Raw genomic sequence first — 19945 nt, 5'->3', positions numbered from 1 at the left:
TCCCCTTTCACCCAGTGGGCATATGGGCACTACACGTCATGGAGACACTGCAGGCTTTAGCATTGGTGGATTGGAACCTCTTCTGATGGTTAAAACCATGTTTATTAGTCCTAAGGGGTATTTAGGATTGTGAACATGAACTTTGAAGTTTTTCAAAGCTCTGGATCCACTTCATACTAGAGATCGGTGGGGTTCCGTCTTATGGCTTCCCACCAATGAAAACTTGACAATGCAGCACTGTGGTTAGCGTGGTGATCAATGTGAGCCCCTTTGTCACTGGACACACATGGAGCCTGTAGTCAAGTTCTTGCCATAGATGTTATAGCGTATCACGACTGACTGATGCAATGGCTTCTGGGATGCTGTAGACCATGGCGGGTGGTAAGGGGGGCATGTAGAATCTAACAATCCCCAAGAGAAAACATCACAAGGTGTAACATCCGGGGAACATGGAGGCCAAGGAAGAAGTTCACTATCATCACCACCTGCACGGACAATCCATCTGTTTGGTAGTTACCTATTCAGCTCACTTCTGGCTTCATTGTGAAAATGATGGAGGGAAAAGGGGTGCCCCATCCTGTTGGAATATGAAACCTGGGATTTCCTGTTCCATCTGCGGTAGAAGCCATATCTGTAGCATCCAGGTAGGAAATCCCCGGGATTGTTTCCTCATGGAAGAAGAAGGGGCCGTAGACTTTCCTACAGGTTATAGCGCAGAACACATTCACCTTGGGGGAGTCTCCATATGCTCCATGCAGACAGGTGGATTCCCCTCCACCAGATTCTGATATTACGTTTGTTGTCCGACAGATGGAAGGCGGCTTCATCACTAAAGACTCCATGAAATAATCGCTTTCCATTACAGTTTTCACACGCTTGCAGAAAGAACGTCGCCGTCATCCGGTTTCAGGACCGGTAACAATCGCAATCGGTAAGGATAACATTATAAACATTGACGCAGAATCTTCCACACAGTCGGTGGTGTGATGTCCAATTCTTTGCTCCCTCTGACGGTGGATTTCTGAGGACTTTGTGTGAAACATGCACGGACGCGCTCCGCTGTTTTCACGTTTACTGGGGGACAGACGGTGGATTTTCACTTCCAGATTTAACCTTTTTCCTTAAAGTTGGAGTACCGCTTGTGTGCCAGGTGGAACTTCACAAAACTTTGTTTAAAAATGACATTGCGCATTAATAACAAACCAGTAGATGTGAAAATCAAGGACACAAAATGCTCTTCTGTCTTCATTGGCAGACATTTTATCTCATATTGGGCCTCATTTAGCAGAACTGCTTCCATAAGACTGTCCTTGTTGCTGGTAGCAACCAATCACTGCGCTGCTTTCATTTTACCTCAGCAGCTTGAGAAATGAAAGCTGCGCTGGGATTGGTTGCTACGGGCAACAAGGACGACATACTGGTAGATAGTTTTACTAAATAAAACCTTTTAAGTTTCTGTTTCCATTGATATCACATTTCTGTATCAGAGTGTCATTAATGTAAGTTATGGGGGCAGAGGCGTAACTTGAAGCTTCTGGGCCCCAATGCAAAACCTGTAACAGGGCCCCCAACTATAATGCTTTATTCATAGTACTGGGCTCCCTATATGGAGAAGAGAGGCCTTATGGACCCCCTAAGGCTCCTGGGCCCCGATGCAACCGCATCCCCTGCATAGTTACGCCGCTGTATGGGGGTTCAAATCGGGAAGATCATTTGTAATAACCCTGTACAATAAAAAGGAACTTAAAATCTCCCATATAAATGGTCTGTCTACCTGTCAATTTCGGACGATTTCTACTATTTAGGGCGCGTTTACACGGGCAGATATTCGCCCAAGTAATCACTCAAAAAAGGCGATTACGGGCAACTGTCGTCCCAAATAAACACGGACACTTGTTGAAGTCTCTTGGTTTTCAGCTCATCTAAAAACCAAGTGAACGTCGACCTGATTGTTTATCTCAATGGGGGCGAGCGGCCAGAGGAGACCTCCAGGCTGCTCCGCCTCCATTTAATGAGCAATCATTGCTCGTATGAAAAGGCACAGGAGTGATAATTGTCGGCACGGCTGCCGGACGCTTGAAAATAAGTAGATAAGGCTTACTTATTTATTTCAGTTATTCATATGATACAGATCAGTAGCACCGGAGCTCACAATCTAATTTCCCTATCTGAGACAACCACACTCCTGGGCCCTTTTACATGGGACAATAAATGGTTCAGATTCCCGCGTCGTTCAGTCTAAATGCATGCACAGACCAAACGGTGAACGATAATCCTTCTCTTATTGTTCATCGTACAGCTTCTGCATAAAAACTAAACGATTAACGGCCCATGTGAACAGGCAGTCATTCATCTATAAACGACTGCCTGTTTACTGTCAATGGAGGCGGGTCAACCAGAACGACCCCCAACCCATTTAGACTCCATTCACTCAATGATGATCGCTCCTGTGTAGAAGCACATAAACGATCATTGCTGGGACACCCTGTCGGGCATCAGCGCCCAACAGGCTGCCCTGTGTAAAAGGGCCCTTAGGCCACTATTGCAGAAAGCCAATTAGAGAGTGGAAGGAAACTGGTGACCCTGGTAAAAACATATAAAAACATGAAATGAAGATACAAAATCCATGTACATGTAATCCTGGTCGGATCTGAACCTAAGACTTCAATGCTGGAAGACAACAGTTCATGCCAGGGGCGTAACTATAGAGGGTGCAGGGGATGCGGTTGCACCCAGGCCCAGGTGCCTTAGGGGGCCCATAAGGCCTCTCTTCTCCATATAGGGAACCCAGTACTATGAGTAAAGCATTATAGTTGGGGGCCCTGTTACAAGTTTTGCATCGGGGCCCGGGAGCTTCAAGTTACGCCTCTGGTTCAAGCGCAATGAAAAAACGTATGCACTGATATAACAAATTTCTTATAATTCCCTACTAAGGAGGGAATTTCAGGACGAAGCATCTCGTTCTATAAGGTTGTATCGGTATATTCACTTCCATGTACACCACAGTCTATTAGACCTATAAACTATATGCTGCTTTGTAGACCTCTATACACAAGCATCCCATAAAATACCAATGCCCATACGGTTTCAATGAGTGCATATCAAATTAACATAAAAAGTAATAAAATGCAGGGAAAGAATCAAAGGAATTCTGGGCAATTACAAGATAACAAAGAAAACACTGAAGGGAGGTAACAGGGGAGGAGATGACCTGCCGATGATGGGGTCACACAGAGAGGAGCGCTGGTCTGATGGGGCTACAACCTCCAAAATCACCACAAAAGGCACAAAATCAGCTCCTGATTGTAAAATGAAGACTAAGATGTCAAGGTCACATGAGGCATACGGAAATTACCAAAGAGGCGTTCATCATGTATACAGTATATTACACCATACGTTTCATCATTAAAGGGGTTGTACCAAAATCTAAAGTTATCTCTATCAACAGGCTAGGCAATTTCTTTGTGATCAGTGAGGGTCCGACTACTGGAACCCCACCAACCCTGAGAATGGGGGTCCCAATAGTCGATGCATAAATAAAGCAGAGGTCACTCATGTGTTCCACCGCTACATTAATTTCTATGACAGCCGAGAGATTGTCAAGTGCTTGTACTTGGCAATTTCTGGCACGGTCATTGGAATGAATGGAGATCTGCTCCATTCATGTGGAAACCAACAGGACCCATAATTCTTGTTATTAGTGGGGGTCCCAGCAGTCAGATGCCTTCCCCTTCATAAAGATATTTCCTATAATGTGGATAGTGGATAGCTTTAGATCTTGGTACAACCCCTTTAAATACTACATATTCTAGATACTTCCAGTTAGCAAATTGACTCTACAGTATATGAGTCCTGTACACAAAAAAAACCCCAAAACATTTCTACGAGACCATCATGCCAGATTAGCAGATTTACAGATAGTTTCCATGCAACACATTTTTGAAAGATTAGTTGTTTTTTTCCCAGAAACAGCGCCGCTCTTGTCCATGGGTTGTGCCGGGTATTGCAGATGGATGCATTTTCAGTAGGGTCATGTATGTACATAAAATCGAGCGCTAGATCATTAAGAGTAGACTGGGTAATTCCTGATTGAAGAGAAGCCATGTCTATACCATCTAATTATACCACCCATCTCTCAAGTGCTACAGTAGAGTTCAAGCAATCTGTGCCATGAACTGCAAATGGTCCTATTTGCTTGAATAGGGAAGTATAGCTTTCCCTGCACAGTGGGTGATCAAGGCAAGGAAAAATAGTGAAGGAGATGCAACATTAAACCAATTCTGTGTCTGCTTTGATGGATTGATGGAGTCCAAGGGACTGGACCTCCACTGGTCATAAAGTGATTACATAATCCAGTGATATTCCATTGTATTATGAAATGTGAAAACCCTTTAAATATCTCTGATGAGGAAAAAAAAAACCTTTTGAGGAAGTCTATATCATATTATTCTAGGGTATGGAGGGAAAGTTACAACTAATCCAACTCAGGGGGGTAACTATAGGGGATGCGGTTGCACCCGGGCCCAGGAGCCTTAGGGGGTCCATAAGGCCTCTCTTCTCCATATAGGGAGCCCAGTACTATGAATAAAGCATTATAGTTGGGGGCCCTGTTACAGGTTTTGCATTGGGGCTCAGAAGCTTTAAGTTACGCCTTTGATCCAACTAATCAAAAGTATATCTCTATGGAGACTTACCTGGTTCGATCCTTAAAATACCTAAGCTGAATGTATATCACACGTATTCTATCAGGAGAAGTGGAGCTGTCATTGCAAAGGCTCCTCTCCTTTAGGCCTCCAAAACATTAGCATATTTGGGGCCATGTGCTGGCCCTGGTAATTCATAGATGGCACACGGCTCCATTATAGCCTATAGGGCTATACATATTGACTTTTTTTCACAGGGACCGATAATCCATGTAAAAAAAAAACTCATCACCTGTCCTATTCCTGTCCAAGAAATAAGACATGCTAATGCATGTCTATGAGCTGTGTCCATGTAACTCACACACTCGGGAAGAATGCTCCTGGCCTTAGGCTAAGTGCACACTAGCATTAACAGTGAGTTGTGCCTGGGAAACTCGGCATCGACTTATATCAGATAGCATACAGACACTAATCAATGTGCTATCCACTATACACGGACACAGGACATTCACACGCATTCGCACGTCCTATTTCTCGGCCATCAAATGGACAGGAACAGGACATGCCATGAGTTTTTCACGAGGGCCATGGGTCCGTATGAAAAACCGTCCATGTGTATAGCCTCTTACTGGGATCTTGGGCAGTCCATGAAATTCCACAGACAGCACATGCTCTGAAAATATGCTAGTGTTCATCTATCCTTACTCCAAAACACGGAGGGCGGCTGTATTTTGCTTACGGCGGACTGGGCAGGCATGGGGAATGTAAGTACCTGGTATCTTCTTTCCTATGCTACCCAATTAGTGCAGCTTGAAAAAAGCAAGTATTTGGGTAATAAAGGCTAAAAAAAACTATAAAATATAAACGTTTCACACCATTTTTTTGGGGGAAATTTTTAGACTTCGCACAAATCATTTTGCTTTTACATACACTGAAGCGCTTGGTTCAGCAACTATCTTACAATTTACTGATATCCAAAAATGTGTAACCGGCTCTAGGTTTATGTGGGCGATAGAGTTTCAATGGGCCCGTCTTTCTGTCAGTGCTCCATATGCCCCAGTTAGCGATAATATCCCCTTTTGCCCAAGTCAGTAATAATACCTTCTCCTGCTGCCTTTTAGAAATAATACCCTTTTTTTTTTAGAAATAATGTCCCCTTTTGCCCCTTTTGGATATGCCACCACTTGCCCCCCCTTTTAGATAAACTGCCCCCTTTCCCCCTTTATATATCCATCTTTGCCACCTCTTGCCCCCTTTTACTTATAATACCACCTATCTAACTCTTTTAGATGTGTCACCTTTTACAGGTTTCTATATAATATATATGCAACTTCTTGCCCCCCCCCCCCGTTTCCCTGAAAATAAGACATACCCTGAAAATAAGACATACTCTGAAAATAAGACATAGTATGATTTTCCAGAATTTGTGAGGATGCAAAATGATTTTTCAGGCTTTTTGAGGATGCTTGAAATATAAGCCCTACTCCAAAATTAAGCCCTGCTAACAGTTAATTAAAAAAGTCAATTTAAATAGTGTCCAGGCAGCTATACATGTAAAAAAGTTAAACCTTTTTGAACAAAAATTAATATAAGACACTGTCTTATTTTCAGGGAAACAGGTATGCCACCTTTTGTGCTCTTCCACATAGAAATGTTACGCCTTGTCCTCTCTTACATATATATGCCACATCTTACCCGTTTACATATAGAAACCAACTCTTGCCCCTTTTTACATATGTGATAAAATAAAAACAATAAATACTCACCTTCTTTGTCGCTCTCCGGCAGCTGTAGTCGGCGGCGCTGTCGCTGCTGCCTGAATTCCAGGTTATGTGATTGTGTGACACACATGGTTGTATGATCTGGAAGTGAGACAGCAGGGCCAACTACTCAGACTTTAAAATTAAAATCCTGGGGGTCTTGCTGCTGAGCCTCATCCAGCAGCCCGGACCCCCTTCCTCTCCTTGGCCTCTGTGCACTGTGGGCCCACCAGACACAGTGGGCCCCTTGCACATACCCAGGTTTGCAGATATCTCATCACCACTTAAGGAACATGTGCCATGTCTGTCATTGGACTATTAGGCTGATCATACACATTGGATAGCTGTCGACTGAACATTCGTTCAGCCAGTAGCCATCTCGCATGTTGAGCATGCATAAGTTCAGAATGGAGAGAGTGGAGAGAGCTGATACCAGATACCTCTGGCGAAGGCTTATCTCCTGATGGACAAAATGATCAAGTATATTTAAATCAAGGAGAAGAGGAAAGAGAAGGGGGGGAGAAGAAGTAGAAGAATTAGAAGAAATGCTATCTTAGTGTGTTCGGCCAAGACAAATAGCTGGAGGGTCGGGTCCATGTTGAACTAAACTTTTAGAAAAGTTTGACCCGAAATAGGGTTGAACTGTTTGGTTCGCTCAATACTACTGCTCTTTTTAGAACATTTAGTTTTCCACATAGTTTAGTTAGTATAGTGATTCTTTTGCAGGTTAATTATTAATCCGAGTTTACAGGCAGGTAGGAACTATTAGGGGTTGATCCAGGGATTAGTCTGATTGCCATTAGGGAGTCGGGAAGGAATTTTTTTCCCAAAAGGGCTAATTGGCTTCTGCTTTTGTTTTTGTTTTTTGCCTTCCTCTGGATCAACAACACAGGAGGATAAATAGGCTGAACTAGATGGACATGGTCTTCATTCGGCCTTATAAACTATGTTACTGTGTTACTTTATAGGGCATAATGGTTCAAGTTGCCTAGCAAGAACCAGAATTCCTTCCTGGTTGACTGTACATTTAGTTCTCAGGAAGCTCTCAGAGATGTCAATCTTGGAGAGCCCTTTACAAGGGTATAAAGAGTAGAAGAGCCCCTCATGGAATAAGAGACTGGTGTTCTTAGTATATGATATGCTATATTTCGTTTAGTGTATACTTGTCTGTATTTTAGTGAAGCTATACTTAAGAGTAGTTTTTCCCACCAAAGCGGAGGGTGTTGGAGTGGTAGTCAGAGACAGTCAAAGAGTGAGTGTGGAAGCTTCTGAGAAATGTGTGACACAGTAACGCAGCTAGCGCTGGAGCCATTGTCGGGCGAACATTCTTGCTATGTGCACCTTCCATTTAGAAGAGTGATGCAGCAGAGTGGGTTGGGAACAAGACTATGACCAGGAAGCCGGTCTGCAACAGTTGAGGAGCCAAATCAGTTGGATTGTATTGGAAAGTTGAACAGAGACATCGCGCTGAGACTCTCTCATCAGTACTGTGCCTCTCCTGCTGGAAAAGACCGATATGTTGTTGTTTTGAACAGTGCTGAAAATATAAAGACTGTCCTTAAAGGGGTTGTCCAACGTCTTAAAAACATAATGACAGAAATCAGCTTGAGCTTAATAAGTTGCCTTAGTGCTTCTGAGAGTTCACCATTGGCATAGGGTGGGTGCTCGGAGACTTCTAGTGCACACTACGTGGAGACATCTAATGATAATACTTGAATCCAGCACCACAATCCAATAAACACAGAATTTATTAAAATCCATTAATAAATACATATTTTTGGCACTACCAACTGGGACATAAGGAAGAACCTATGCTCTTAACCAAGGCAATGTGCAATATAAAAGAAGGAATATGTATAACCTAAACCAACTACCCACCATATTGTGATCACATGACCTATGTCATCTAATCAGAATTAGAGGGAGGACTCTATAGATGGCTAAATTAAATCATAATATAAATACATAGGGTCATGTTTCTAATTCATACTGAGGAAAATCCCACATTCAGATTTAAAATACAGAGAGCCTCCTGTCTGAGAACCAATTTATGCCAATTTCCTCCTTGAATTGGTTTATGTACTTTTTCAATGTCATAAAACCTAAAACTATAAATATTGCTGTTGTGTACAAACTGTACTCTTGTAACTAAGAACGTTTTTTCATTTGAAGCATGTAACTTCTATCTTATCCCCTAGTTGGTAATGCCAGCAAATATGTTTTCAATACTGGATTAAATAAAAATCTATTCTTTATTGGACCTTAGTGCTGGATTCAAGTATTATCGTTTCTTGTCCTACTTCTTCTGCTGTTTTGATGCAGGATGCAGACAACTCTGTACATTGTTCAGTGGCCTGAGTTGGTACTGCAGGCTGATTCCTATTGAAGTGAATAGGCCAGCATAGGGGTGTACCTAAAGGCTCAGGGGCCCGAGTGCAAAAGTGTAGCTCGGACCTCCATTTCCCCCGCGTACCCATACCTAAATTGTGCTGCATAGAGCTGCAAAATGAATTTCCATACATAATCTAGTCCCTTGGTGTAATCTGAGCAGTGGGTTGGGGCAAAATGGGAATGGATTTTTGACAGGGCATGGTTTATATGAAAGGGCATGGCTAGATATATTCCGACCGCTATATTAAAGAGATTATCCAAGTTTTAAAAATTGATGACCTATCGTCAGGATGGGTGGTGGTCTGACTCTCTGAACTCTGCCGATTAGCTGATTGAAGGGGCGGTGGCGCTGTACTAGCGCTGTGTTCTCTTCAATGTTTACATTCGTCTGGCGAGTTGCTGCTATTCAGAAGCCATAACTCTAGTAACTTTCAATCAGCTAATTGGCATAGTTCCCAAGAGTCAGATCCTGACTGATGAAATATTGATGCTCTATCCTAAGAACAGGCCATCAATCTTAAAAAACTGGCACAATGCCTTTAAAATCAGACCCCATAAATATATTTAGACTCCCCTATACTAATCAGACTAAGGCGCCTAAATTATTTGCAGACCTCAGATACAGAAAACCCATTTTTAAATATTTAGCCCCCCTTGTATATTGGTGCTAGACATTGACAATACCACTATGTATGTTATGCCTGAGGAAGAATCATGAGAGGTTCGAAAGCTCGCTATAGCATCATGTATTTTTGTTAGCCATTAAAAGGTATCATATCTACAAGACTGCCTGGTTTTTCTTGCTAGGAACTATCACATTTTGGGGAAAAAAAGGGAATCGCTGGTAGTATTGCTGTATTTTCACCCAACCGCTACCGTTTTGGGGATGAAATATATGGATCCCGCATAGCCTAAAATTACACCTAATATGTTTATGTAAATGCAAACTATACATAGAAACATACATAGTAACATAGTAAAATAGTTTGTAAGGCTAAAAAAGACATATGTCCATCCAGTTCAACCTGTTACCCTCCAATGTTGATTCAGAAGACCAAAACCCCAATGAGCTATAAGCCAATTTTCTTCATCTCAGGGAAAAAAATTTCCTTCCTGACTCCAAATTCAGCAATCAGAGTAAATCCCTGGATTAACAACCCTTTTAAAGTAATCGCGTAACTATAACTTGTCTTCCTTTAGTTTGCTGAAGAAGTACAAGATGTCCAGTGAAACGTCAATAACCATATTATAATGAATGCTCAGTACTAGAGATGAGCGAGCATACTCACTAAGGGCAATTGCTTGAGCGAGCATTGCCTTTAGTGAGTACCTGCCCGCTCGAGACTGAAGGTTCGGGTGCCGGCGGCGGGCAGGGAGCTGCGGGGAAGAGCGGGGAGGAATGGAGGGGAGATCTCTCTCTACCTCCCCCCCCCCCCCGCGCTCCCTCCTGCTGACAGCCGCTACTCACCGCTCCCCCGCGCCGGCACCTGAACCTTCAGTCTCGAGCGGGCAGGTACTCGCTAAAGGCAATGCTCACTCGAGCAATTGCCTTTAACAAGTATACTCGTTCATCTCTACTCAGTACACAACCAGCACAGTGTCACAGAGAAGAGAACGGTTACGTCAAGATGATGTGACTCTGCCAATTAAAATAGTTCTAAAAAGCCATAAGCAATCAGTCCCAAATGTATATACATGGCAGTGAGTAGCAATGGCCTGAGGCATCTTGTATAACACGCATCTCTATGGACACAACATAATGCAAAGTGTCACTTAAAAGCTGTTTGTCACTATGTAGTCTAAATGTAAACTTCCCTCGCCAGGCTTCTTGGCATACCCCCATAGCTGCATTGCTACGAGACGGCCAATGAGGGTGCCCTCAGAGCTGCTCTACCACACATTTCATAACGTGCCGTCAGTTCCAAGACGCTAAGGCCCCCTGCAACTTTAACAGTTTACTATTGATTATGCTAATTGTGCATGTTTTTAGGTAGGTGGCCGCCATGGTTGCGTTGTTCTCTGGTCACAGGTGTGGATGTAGAAGCATGGTGCAGAATAGTTACATTTGTTGGGTGAGAGGCTATATATGGGGCAGCTTATTGCACCTCTTGGAGTTGCGATATTCATAGAAGTAGACAGGTTTGGCTATAATGGCTACATGAGACTAACTGGAGTCTTAAGCATCAACTGACCTGGTCTGTGAGAGTAAAGTTGGGTTCGGACAGTTAACCACACTACAGTTGTTGCTCCTGTCGGATGGTAACCTGCCACCCTGTTATCTTGACCTGCACTGCTGTAAACTTGCCTTGGACTGACGGACCTGAAGAAGTCCCTTAACAAGAAGTGTTGCTGAAATATTGCAGTGGCGTGGGTTCACTATGTTAAGAAAGAGACTGTACTGTATGCTCAGCAAAGTCTACTGCTGTCTCTGTTTGGAGATCATAGGAGCACCGGCCCAAGGTGCTCCATCAAGTGCAGTTAATGTGAGTTGCCCTGCAAGTTTAACAGAGACTATAACCACCAAGCTCTATAAGAGAGACTGTAACCAATAGGCTGAGTGCCCACTTTGACAGACTGTTTTATTGCCATTAGTACCCCCAAGCTCTATACCTAATTGCACCTGTAACTACCAAGCCTTGTCCTTTGTGCAGTAGCCTTGTGCCGTTTGGGCTCATTCACAGCCGTTTCGGTCCGTGAAATATACATCGTATTCATGGACCGAAATTGCTCACATTTGCTGCGTATTTTAGTCCTAGATGCTTTTTTGGGTGCAAGAAGCCCCACAGAATTTTTCCTGCCTTCTTGCATAAATGTGAATATACATTTAACATGCATATTCACTACGTATTTTTATCGCTCCCACAGACTTGCATGGGCGATTTTGGTCCATAATACAAATCGAAATAGGAAATGCTGGGGTTCTTTTCACACGCGGAAAAAACGCATGTTCGAATACCCCAATGCAAGTCAATGGGGTCTGAGCAATGTGAACTACGCAGGTAAAGAATGCACGCATCATACGCATAGAAAATACATTATAATTAAAAGTTCTGACTACATGTCTGCCTCTTCATTGCATCGTCTTCAGGTTTGCCCCACAAAAAAGTCATTGAGCCACAGACAGAACTGATCCTCTTACAGATTCAGGCAGCAAGAAGCATGAAATGAACACAAGAAATAGGACTAAAAAGATATATAAGACTGGGAAAGAGACCTAAGTTGTCTTGGAAGTAGTCTATGCAGACAATAAAGTGGAGTCATACAAGTTGAATTCCAATTTTTAAAGGAAGACTTTGAAAATACATCGAGACACAAACAGAAAAAGACTTTAAAAGACCATCTCTCATCCGGGAGGACCTAACATGTCAATGCGTTTCATCGACGGCCCACTGATTTCACTATGTAATGCTTCATTTCCCCTGCGGTGGAGCTGTAGAGGAACTGAACACTTACTGTCAGGTTTCCCTATATTGCTGGGGAACCTTCTAACAAAAACTTATTGTCCAAGGTGGAGAATCCTTTTGTCAATAACTTTTTATTATTGGGTTATCTATAACCCACACTAATTTCTACCCTAGTTTGGTAAATTAATGTACATACAAATATAACTGTAGTTTAAAGCTATTTAGCGCCAGTGCAAAATAATATCTATACCAGTGTCCAATCTACCATAGGGATATGCCACACTACTGCTACTGGGCCACCTACCATTAGGATGACATACCCCATCTAGCTACGCCCCCGGCTTTAAGGTATTGGGCATTTGCACCAGTGTACACACACGCATGCCTGTAGTTGTACTGCTGCAAGTAACTTATGTTGACTGTAGGAGTGATGTAAGATCTAAATCCCCAAGGCCATAGTCATTTGCAGAAGGATCAGAATCTTTCAGGCCTATGAAGGGGATTGGGAACCTGGCCATAACTGCCAGTGTAGCAGATGTAGCACCAGTTATGGGGCGCATGAGCCAAAAGTGGTCCACCTCAACTATTAAAAGAGGTCAGAGGTAGGAGAAAGGAATGGTTATGTTCTTTCGATTTCATGAACCCTCGGATCGTGGAGAGGTCTGACGTGTGGTCTCCCATCAAACTCAAAAACAAAGGGAGCAAGATTCCCCTATCTTGGAACCTATACAGTGAGGCTACCATTCACCCAACATAGCCCATCCAAGTGAATGGTGGGGATATTGTCAGTCTAGCCCCAAACTATTAGGAGGTGATGGCATATCCCACAGTAGTTCTATATCTCTACTTCCAATGATTGGCAAAACTCCTTTAAGCTCCGAGTGCAAGAAAGAGAAAATTATCACAGCCTGAGTCTCAACTGAACATTGTACAATTGCAAAACTACAACTCTTAACGTGCCCTTGACAACCACACTTGTAGTTGTATAGTAGTATTATGTATATAGTTGTTGGGAATTATAGTTTTGCAACAGCTGAAGAGCCACAGGTTAGAGACCACTCACTTAGGGCATACATCGCCAACATTAGTCGTCATAGCCAGGGGAATATGTGAAAGTCCATGAAAGCTTCTACAACTAGATCTTGAGAAAAAAAAATATTTACAAGTATGTAGGCTTTTGTTTCACTTTCTTTCTAAATGATTTTAATTTTTCCATAATACCATCTAATGCACAAGTAATATGGAACGTTGAAAAATTCCAGAAAAACATTGAGCTCCCCTTAATGTAGATAGTAGAGGATGTAGAAGTGGCCTATAGTTTATGAAGCCAGAATCTACTTTAGTGCCCATAGTACGGGACTATTTTTCTTTTTAAAGGGCTCCACCATTTTAATGTCAATATCTTATGTCCAATCATAAACTGGGGATTATTGTTTTTTAATTTTTTTGGTGAACATATACTTAAAAATGTATTTGTAAATGCCATCACTATAAAATCAGAATATTACGAATTGTTCTAGATTTTAGAAGTCGATCAAACTACACCAGGAGTCAGCTTTACTTTTAGTTAAACTTTTAGTAAGCGGAGAATAAGAACTTCCATAGATATTAGGAGAGAACAATTCACAAAGTTAGGTTCCAGCAGCAAATAACTAAGTATACTTCTCTTCCATGATAAGCATTCAGTATATATGGAAGTAATATGACAGCTATAAATTTGCAATTTACAGGTGAGGTATTGCTTAGTTATGACATAAATTCTGGTGAAGAGATAGGTTACAGAACGGCATCACCAATGCTATAGTAAAGACTGTGGAATATAGAAGTGTATATTAGATATATAGGAAGAAAGTTTTTTGAGTAAAGACATAAATATTAAAATGATAGATAGATATATAGATATGAGATAGATATAGATAGATATATAGATAGATATATAGATATGAGATAGATATAGATAGATATATATGAGATAGATAGATAGATAATGAGATAGATATAGATAGATACAAGATATTAGATAGATAGATAGATAGATAGATAGATAGATAGATATGAGATAGATAGATAGATAAATAGGATAGATTTATTTGATATAGATATGAGATAGATAGATAGATAGATATGGGATAGATAGATAGGAGATGGATAGATAGATAGATAGATAGGAGATAGATAGATAGATAGATATGAGATAGATAGATAGATATGGGATAGATAGATAGGAGATGGCTAGATAGATAGATAGATAGATATGAGATAGATAGATAGATAGATAGATAGATAGATAGATAGATAGATAGATAGATAGATAGATAGATAGATAGATATGAGATAGATAGATAGATAGATAGATAGATAGGATAGATTTATTTGATATAGATAGATATGGGATAGATAGATAAATAGATATGAGATAGATAGATAGATAGATAGATAGATAGATAGATATGAGAGGTAGATAGATAGATATGAGATAGATAGATAGGATAGATTTATTTGATATAGATAGATATGGGATAGATAGATAAATAGATATGAGATAGATAGATAGATAGATAGATAGATAGATAGATAGATAGGAGATAGATAGATAGATAGATAGATAGATAGATAGATAGATAGATATGAGAGGTAGATAGATAGGAGATAGATAGATAGATAGATATGAGAGGTAGATAGATAGATATGAGATAGATAGATAGGATAGATTTATTTGATATAGATAGATATGGGATAGATAGATAAATAGATATGAGATAGATAGATAGATAGGAGATAGATAGATAGATAGATAGATAGATAGATAGATAGATAGGAGATAGATAGATATGAGAGGTAGATAGATAGATATGAGATAGATAGGATAGATTTATTTGATATAGATAGATAGATATGAGATAGATAGATAGATTTATTTGATACAGATATATAGATAGATAGATATGAGATAGGTAGATAGATTTGATATAGATAGATAGATATGAGAGGTAGATAGATAGATATGAGATAGATAGATAGATAGATATGGGATAGATAGATAGATAGATAGGATAGATTTATTTGATATAGATAGATATGAGATAGATAGATAGATTTGATATAGATAGATGTTACATGACTCCTCCTTTTTCTAGCCACAAGTAATTAAAGGGGTTGTCCCGAGGCAGCAAGTGGGTCTGTACACTTCTGCATGGCCATAATAATGCACTTTGTAATGTACATTGTGCATTAATTATGAGCCATGCAGAAGTTATAAAAAGTTTTATACTTACCTGTTCCGTTGCTGGCGTCCTCGTCTCCATGGTGCCGACTAATTTTCGCCCTCCGATGGCCAAATTAGCCGCGCTTGCGCAGTCCGGGTCTTCTGCAGTCTTCTATGGGGCTCCGTGTAGCTCCGTGTAGCTCCGCCCCGTCACGTGCCGATTCCAGCCAATCAGGAGGCTGGAATCGGCAGTGGACCGCACAGAAGAGCTGCGGTCCACGGAGGAAGAGGCCATCTTCAGCGGTGAGTAGAGAAGTCACCGGAGCGCGGGGATTCAGGTAAGCGCTCCGGTGAGCTTTCTTTACCTCCCTGCATCGGGGTTGTCTCGCGCCGAACGGGGGGGGGGTTGAAAAAAAAAAAAACCCGTTTCGGCGCGGGACAACCCCTTTAAACATGTTGTGTGATCCATTTAATGTGCAAAGGCTTCTAATTTACTGCTAGATCATTACCTTCCATGATCATAAAATTAGCTCTGTGTCAGTATGAATACCAGATGTTGAGTTTTTCGAAGAGCGAACCGGTTGGTAAACTGACTTGTTCTATTTAAGTTGGAGGTGGAGAGCAATCTGATGGAGAATGTTCCTTCAGAAACAGAAAAACCTCCAGCTAGCCATGAGTGCGATGCAAGAAGATGGTCCCAGAGATTGCTGGGATGACTGAAGCCTACTAGCGGGTGATTTGTGTTCATAGCGTATTATACAGACTCTTGTGTTTTATTTAGAGTCCGCAGGAATCCCGCATTATGTGATGACACGCATGCTCAATTGAATCCCACTGCCTCAACACTGAATCCCTTTTGTTGTTTTTTGATTTCTCAAAGAAGCGGCTCGCCTGGTGTTCCTCCGCACAGAACTGCTAACTCATAATATTTTGCTGTCGCGAATCTCTTTCCTTCACAGTGGTGTCCATGACAACAAGCCAAAGGACAATTGCCATAGTAACGGGCCCCGGCAAACTTTACCCACTGCTTCTAAAAGTAACTTCTCAGAAATGTCTCCTTACCAACATCCATTATTAAGTATAAACATGATGCCATATTACTCATCGGAGTCTATTTTTATTTATTTTCTGTATATTTTTTTTTTTTTACAATTTTTTTTATCCCAAATCCTAAAAAAAAACGTCAATATAAAATCCTTCAAAGTGTGATAGAGGAATATTTTTAATTTAAAAAATAAAATTAATTAATAATTATCTGTATTCAAATTCAGCCGGGACTTAAAAGTGACAAAAAGAAAAAAGATATATAATAAATATATATATATATATATATATATATATTTTTTTTTTTTTTTAATTATATGTTTGTTTATAATTTTATTTTATTCTATTTTTTTATTTCTAATTATCTTCTATTCTCTGAATGCGTACAACATTTTAATTTTCAATAACTGTTAAATACATTCTCTGATGGCCTACCCATTGGTAGAATGACTTTGTGTGAAACTTTTTGTAAGGAGTGAAGTCACTGACTGCAGCTGTGGTATTAACATTCTACTGAATAATTAGATCAGACGGGAAAAGGATGAGCCATACAATGAAATATAGTGATCTAAAGAAAGTCATTAAACAGATTATACTGATGGACTCCTACTGTGCCCCATTAAGGACGGAGAATGAGTTCACCTAACACTTGTTGCTTCCAGTTTATGCAAGTGCTTTATGACAGTGGCCAAACGTGCTAGCCAAAAATAATGTTCGTATAAAAATGTGAAGATTATCTGGATAGACGGTACTAAAATATGCAATTATTAAGGAACAAAACAAACATTTTTTGAAAATTTGACCGGTGAAGATTTTTTTTCCCCATTTTTAATTTCGAGTTTAGGTCCAACTGATGATTCTAATAAGACATTTTTGTATTATTTTTACATAGTAGGGTCATACATGAAATGAAGTCATCAGGCTTGTTATATAGAAATATACTACATGTAGGTACATGTTCAAAAAGTTCTGAATGTGTTTAAATGATTACCTAACCCCAAGAAAAAAAACTTAAACTCTTCTTTAATTTCACAGCTATGCTAGAAGATTCTCTATTTTGGCTTTTAAGATTTCTTAGAAGTAATAAACTGGAATAAAAATGGAGTCAGCCCTACAAGCAAAAACATCATCAGAAGCGCCAAAATGTTTGCGATATTTAATTAGGCTTACTTACTAACCTTATAGAATATAGGTGTGGGGTGCTGAATGGAATTCATGTCCAAAAGTGTGTGGGATTTTTAGTGGGTCATTATACGTATGGGTGGGATTAATTTCTTCAAAAGTAGCAAAAAGTGTCAAATTTGGAAAATAGCAAAGTTCTTAGAAAATTTAATACGTTGTTGTTATAAAACTAGTAGTACGAGTATAACTTAGGGGAGTAGCAGTCCATATATTAGCCACAACCTAATTTACATATATTATTATAGATTTCATATAATATTAGAAATAGCATTGTTGTATTTTATGCAGTATATATATATATATATATATATTTTTTTTTTATTTTTTTTTTTTATTTAGCTTTTTTACGTTTAGTACATATGTTTCTATTCGCATCAAACGTAGTAGGCAACAGGTGTATTAAAAGAAAAGAGTTGCAGAAGTACTACTAGGCAAAAAAAAAAAATTGCAAATACTTATATACAAGGTTCTAAAATGTTTTTGGGCATTGGTTTAGAAATGATTTCACAGCGTACTAAGGATTATCCACCAATGTTTGTCTGTCAATGTCCTGATAAGTGACAACTATAATGACTACATAAAAACTTTTAAATCAATGATATACTTTTTAAAAATAAATCTACTATAACCCTGTGAAGCCCCTGGTAAGATTATGTAGTGTTTGCTTTTCGTACATGCCCCCTAGCGTTTTCTAGAATTCAAAAACAATATTAAAAAAGTTCCCCAAGGAAAAGTCAGAGGGTGGAGGGAGCCCCAGAACTGAACTGGTTAATTAATCTAGATGCTTAAGCCAAAACTTGAACTAACCTGTGGAATCCATGTCTGGTTCCTCCAATAACCCACAATGCATGATCTTCCCATGGGCAGAACAGAAGACCAAAATCCTAGGGGATGTGAGACCCCCTATCTCAGTGAAGGGAGCAAGGAGTGCAAATGGACACTTGGTAAATCCAGCAGGGCAGAGACAGACCAGTCACAATGTTTGCTGATGTTGCATGGGAAAAAGCATCATTTTATAAGAGCCCTGATGGGAGACATGTCATTGATAGGCCAGGCTGCCTGATGAATGGCTGGTAGTCAGATGGGGATGTGGCAAGGCTCTCTGTGAAGCCCATTGTGGTGCTGTTTTGAATAATAAAGACTTTCCTCTAAAAAGGGGGGCTTAAATCTACGCAATCCCAGCACTTCAACCCCCCTTTCTATTATAAAACCTCTTTTTTTTATTACTTATACTTCCACAGGCTTGTCCTCGCTTCCTTACATAAACTGATGTTTGCTCTACACAGATCAACACTCAATTGTGCGATGCGGGAAAAAAAAAAAACTGTATCGCCGCTTACTTGCTGCAACTAATAAGGCATAATTGAGGTTTAAATGTAATAATTCACACATGTTGCTGAATATCTGCACGTCTTGGGTCATAAATTCCGAGTGACGGGGCTAATGCTAAGGCTACGGAGCGAAGGGCTAAATAAGACAACAACTAGAAACAAAACTTAGAAGCAAAAAGTTGCATCTTTATAAACTTTTGCAACGTTTAGATTTCGAGTCCTCGTTCTCTCGGGTCTCTGTGGCAGGTGATAATCTAGTTTTGGCAAATTTTAAAGGTAGCAGCAGAGTTTTAGGAGTTGGAATTAGATGTTAAAAGTGAAAAGCCAGGGCTTTGGGGCGATGATAAAGTGGCTGTTTTTTTTAAGGAAGGAAAATCTGTGATTAGAATATGAATAGAACTCCAACAGGGAAAGAGAAAAGAGATTACAGATGAATTGCTTTCACCATGTATACAGGCACTGCTCCCTCCTCCGCAAACAGCAAACTATACCAGTGTTACACAGGAAACAAGGCAGCTCTTACTAAATCACTTTCCCTTACCAGAGATTTCCAAATACAATTTACTAGTTGCTATTAATACGACTACTAATAATAAGGTTCTTCACCAGTTCCACAATGTAGATAGTTGGTGCTGCCAATTATTAGCGCTGGAAAAGAACTAAAAAAGTTTAGATTTGAATATTTATCATTTTTATTTGCATTACTTGGCAACTTCTGCTATGGAACGTTTCATGCAACTGGTTGTATTTGGGGTGTGGATTAAATGGGTCGTGAATAGAGATGAGCGAGCATACTCACTTATTTGAGTACCTGCCCGCTCGTCTCTAAAGATTCGGCTGCCGGCGGGGGGCGGGGAGAGCGGGGAGGAACGGAGGGGAGATCTCTCTCTCTCACTCTCTCCCCCCCCCCCCCCCCCAGCTCCCCCTTGCTCACTCCCGCAACTCACCTCTCACCCACGCTGGCAGCCGAATCTTTAGAGACGAG

The 19945-nt window shown here is 40.4% G+C and overlaps 1 protein-coding gene across 2 annotated transcripts in view; it reads right to left on the bottom strand.

The window, feature by feature from the left end:
* RFX4 (regulatory factor X4) overlaps positions 1–18593 on the bottom strand; it is an 83430-nt gene extending 64837 nt beyond the window's left edge. For both annotated transcript variants that reach the window (XM_066589534.1, XM_066589535.1), the window contains exon 1: positions 18437–18593. In XM_066589534.1, the coding sequence (XP_066445631.1) occupies positions 18437–18479 (43 nt within the window). In that variant the 5' untranslated portion in view covers positions 18480–18593. The remainder of the gene's footprint in view (positions 1–18436) is intronic.
* Between the last annotated feature and the right edge of the window lie 1352 nt (positions 18594–19945).

Source organism: Eleutherodactylus coqui, chromosome 2 (genome assembly GCF_035609145.1).
Source record: "Eleutherodactylus coqui strain aEleCoq1 chromosome 2, aEleCoq1.hap1, whole genome shotgun sequence".
Classification (NCBI taxonomy): Eukaryota; Metazoa; Chordata; class Amphibia; order Anura; family Eleutherodactylidae; genus Eleutherodactylus; species Eleutherodactylus coqui.
Note: the sequence above shows the minus strand (reverse complement) of the source record. Positions and strands in the feature narration are given on the sequence as shown.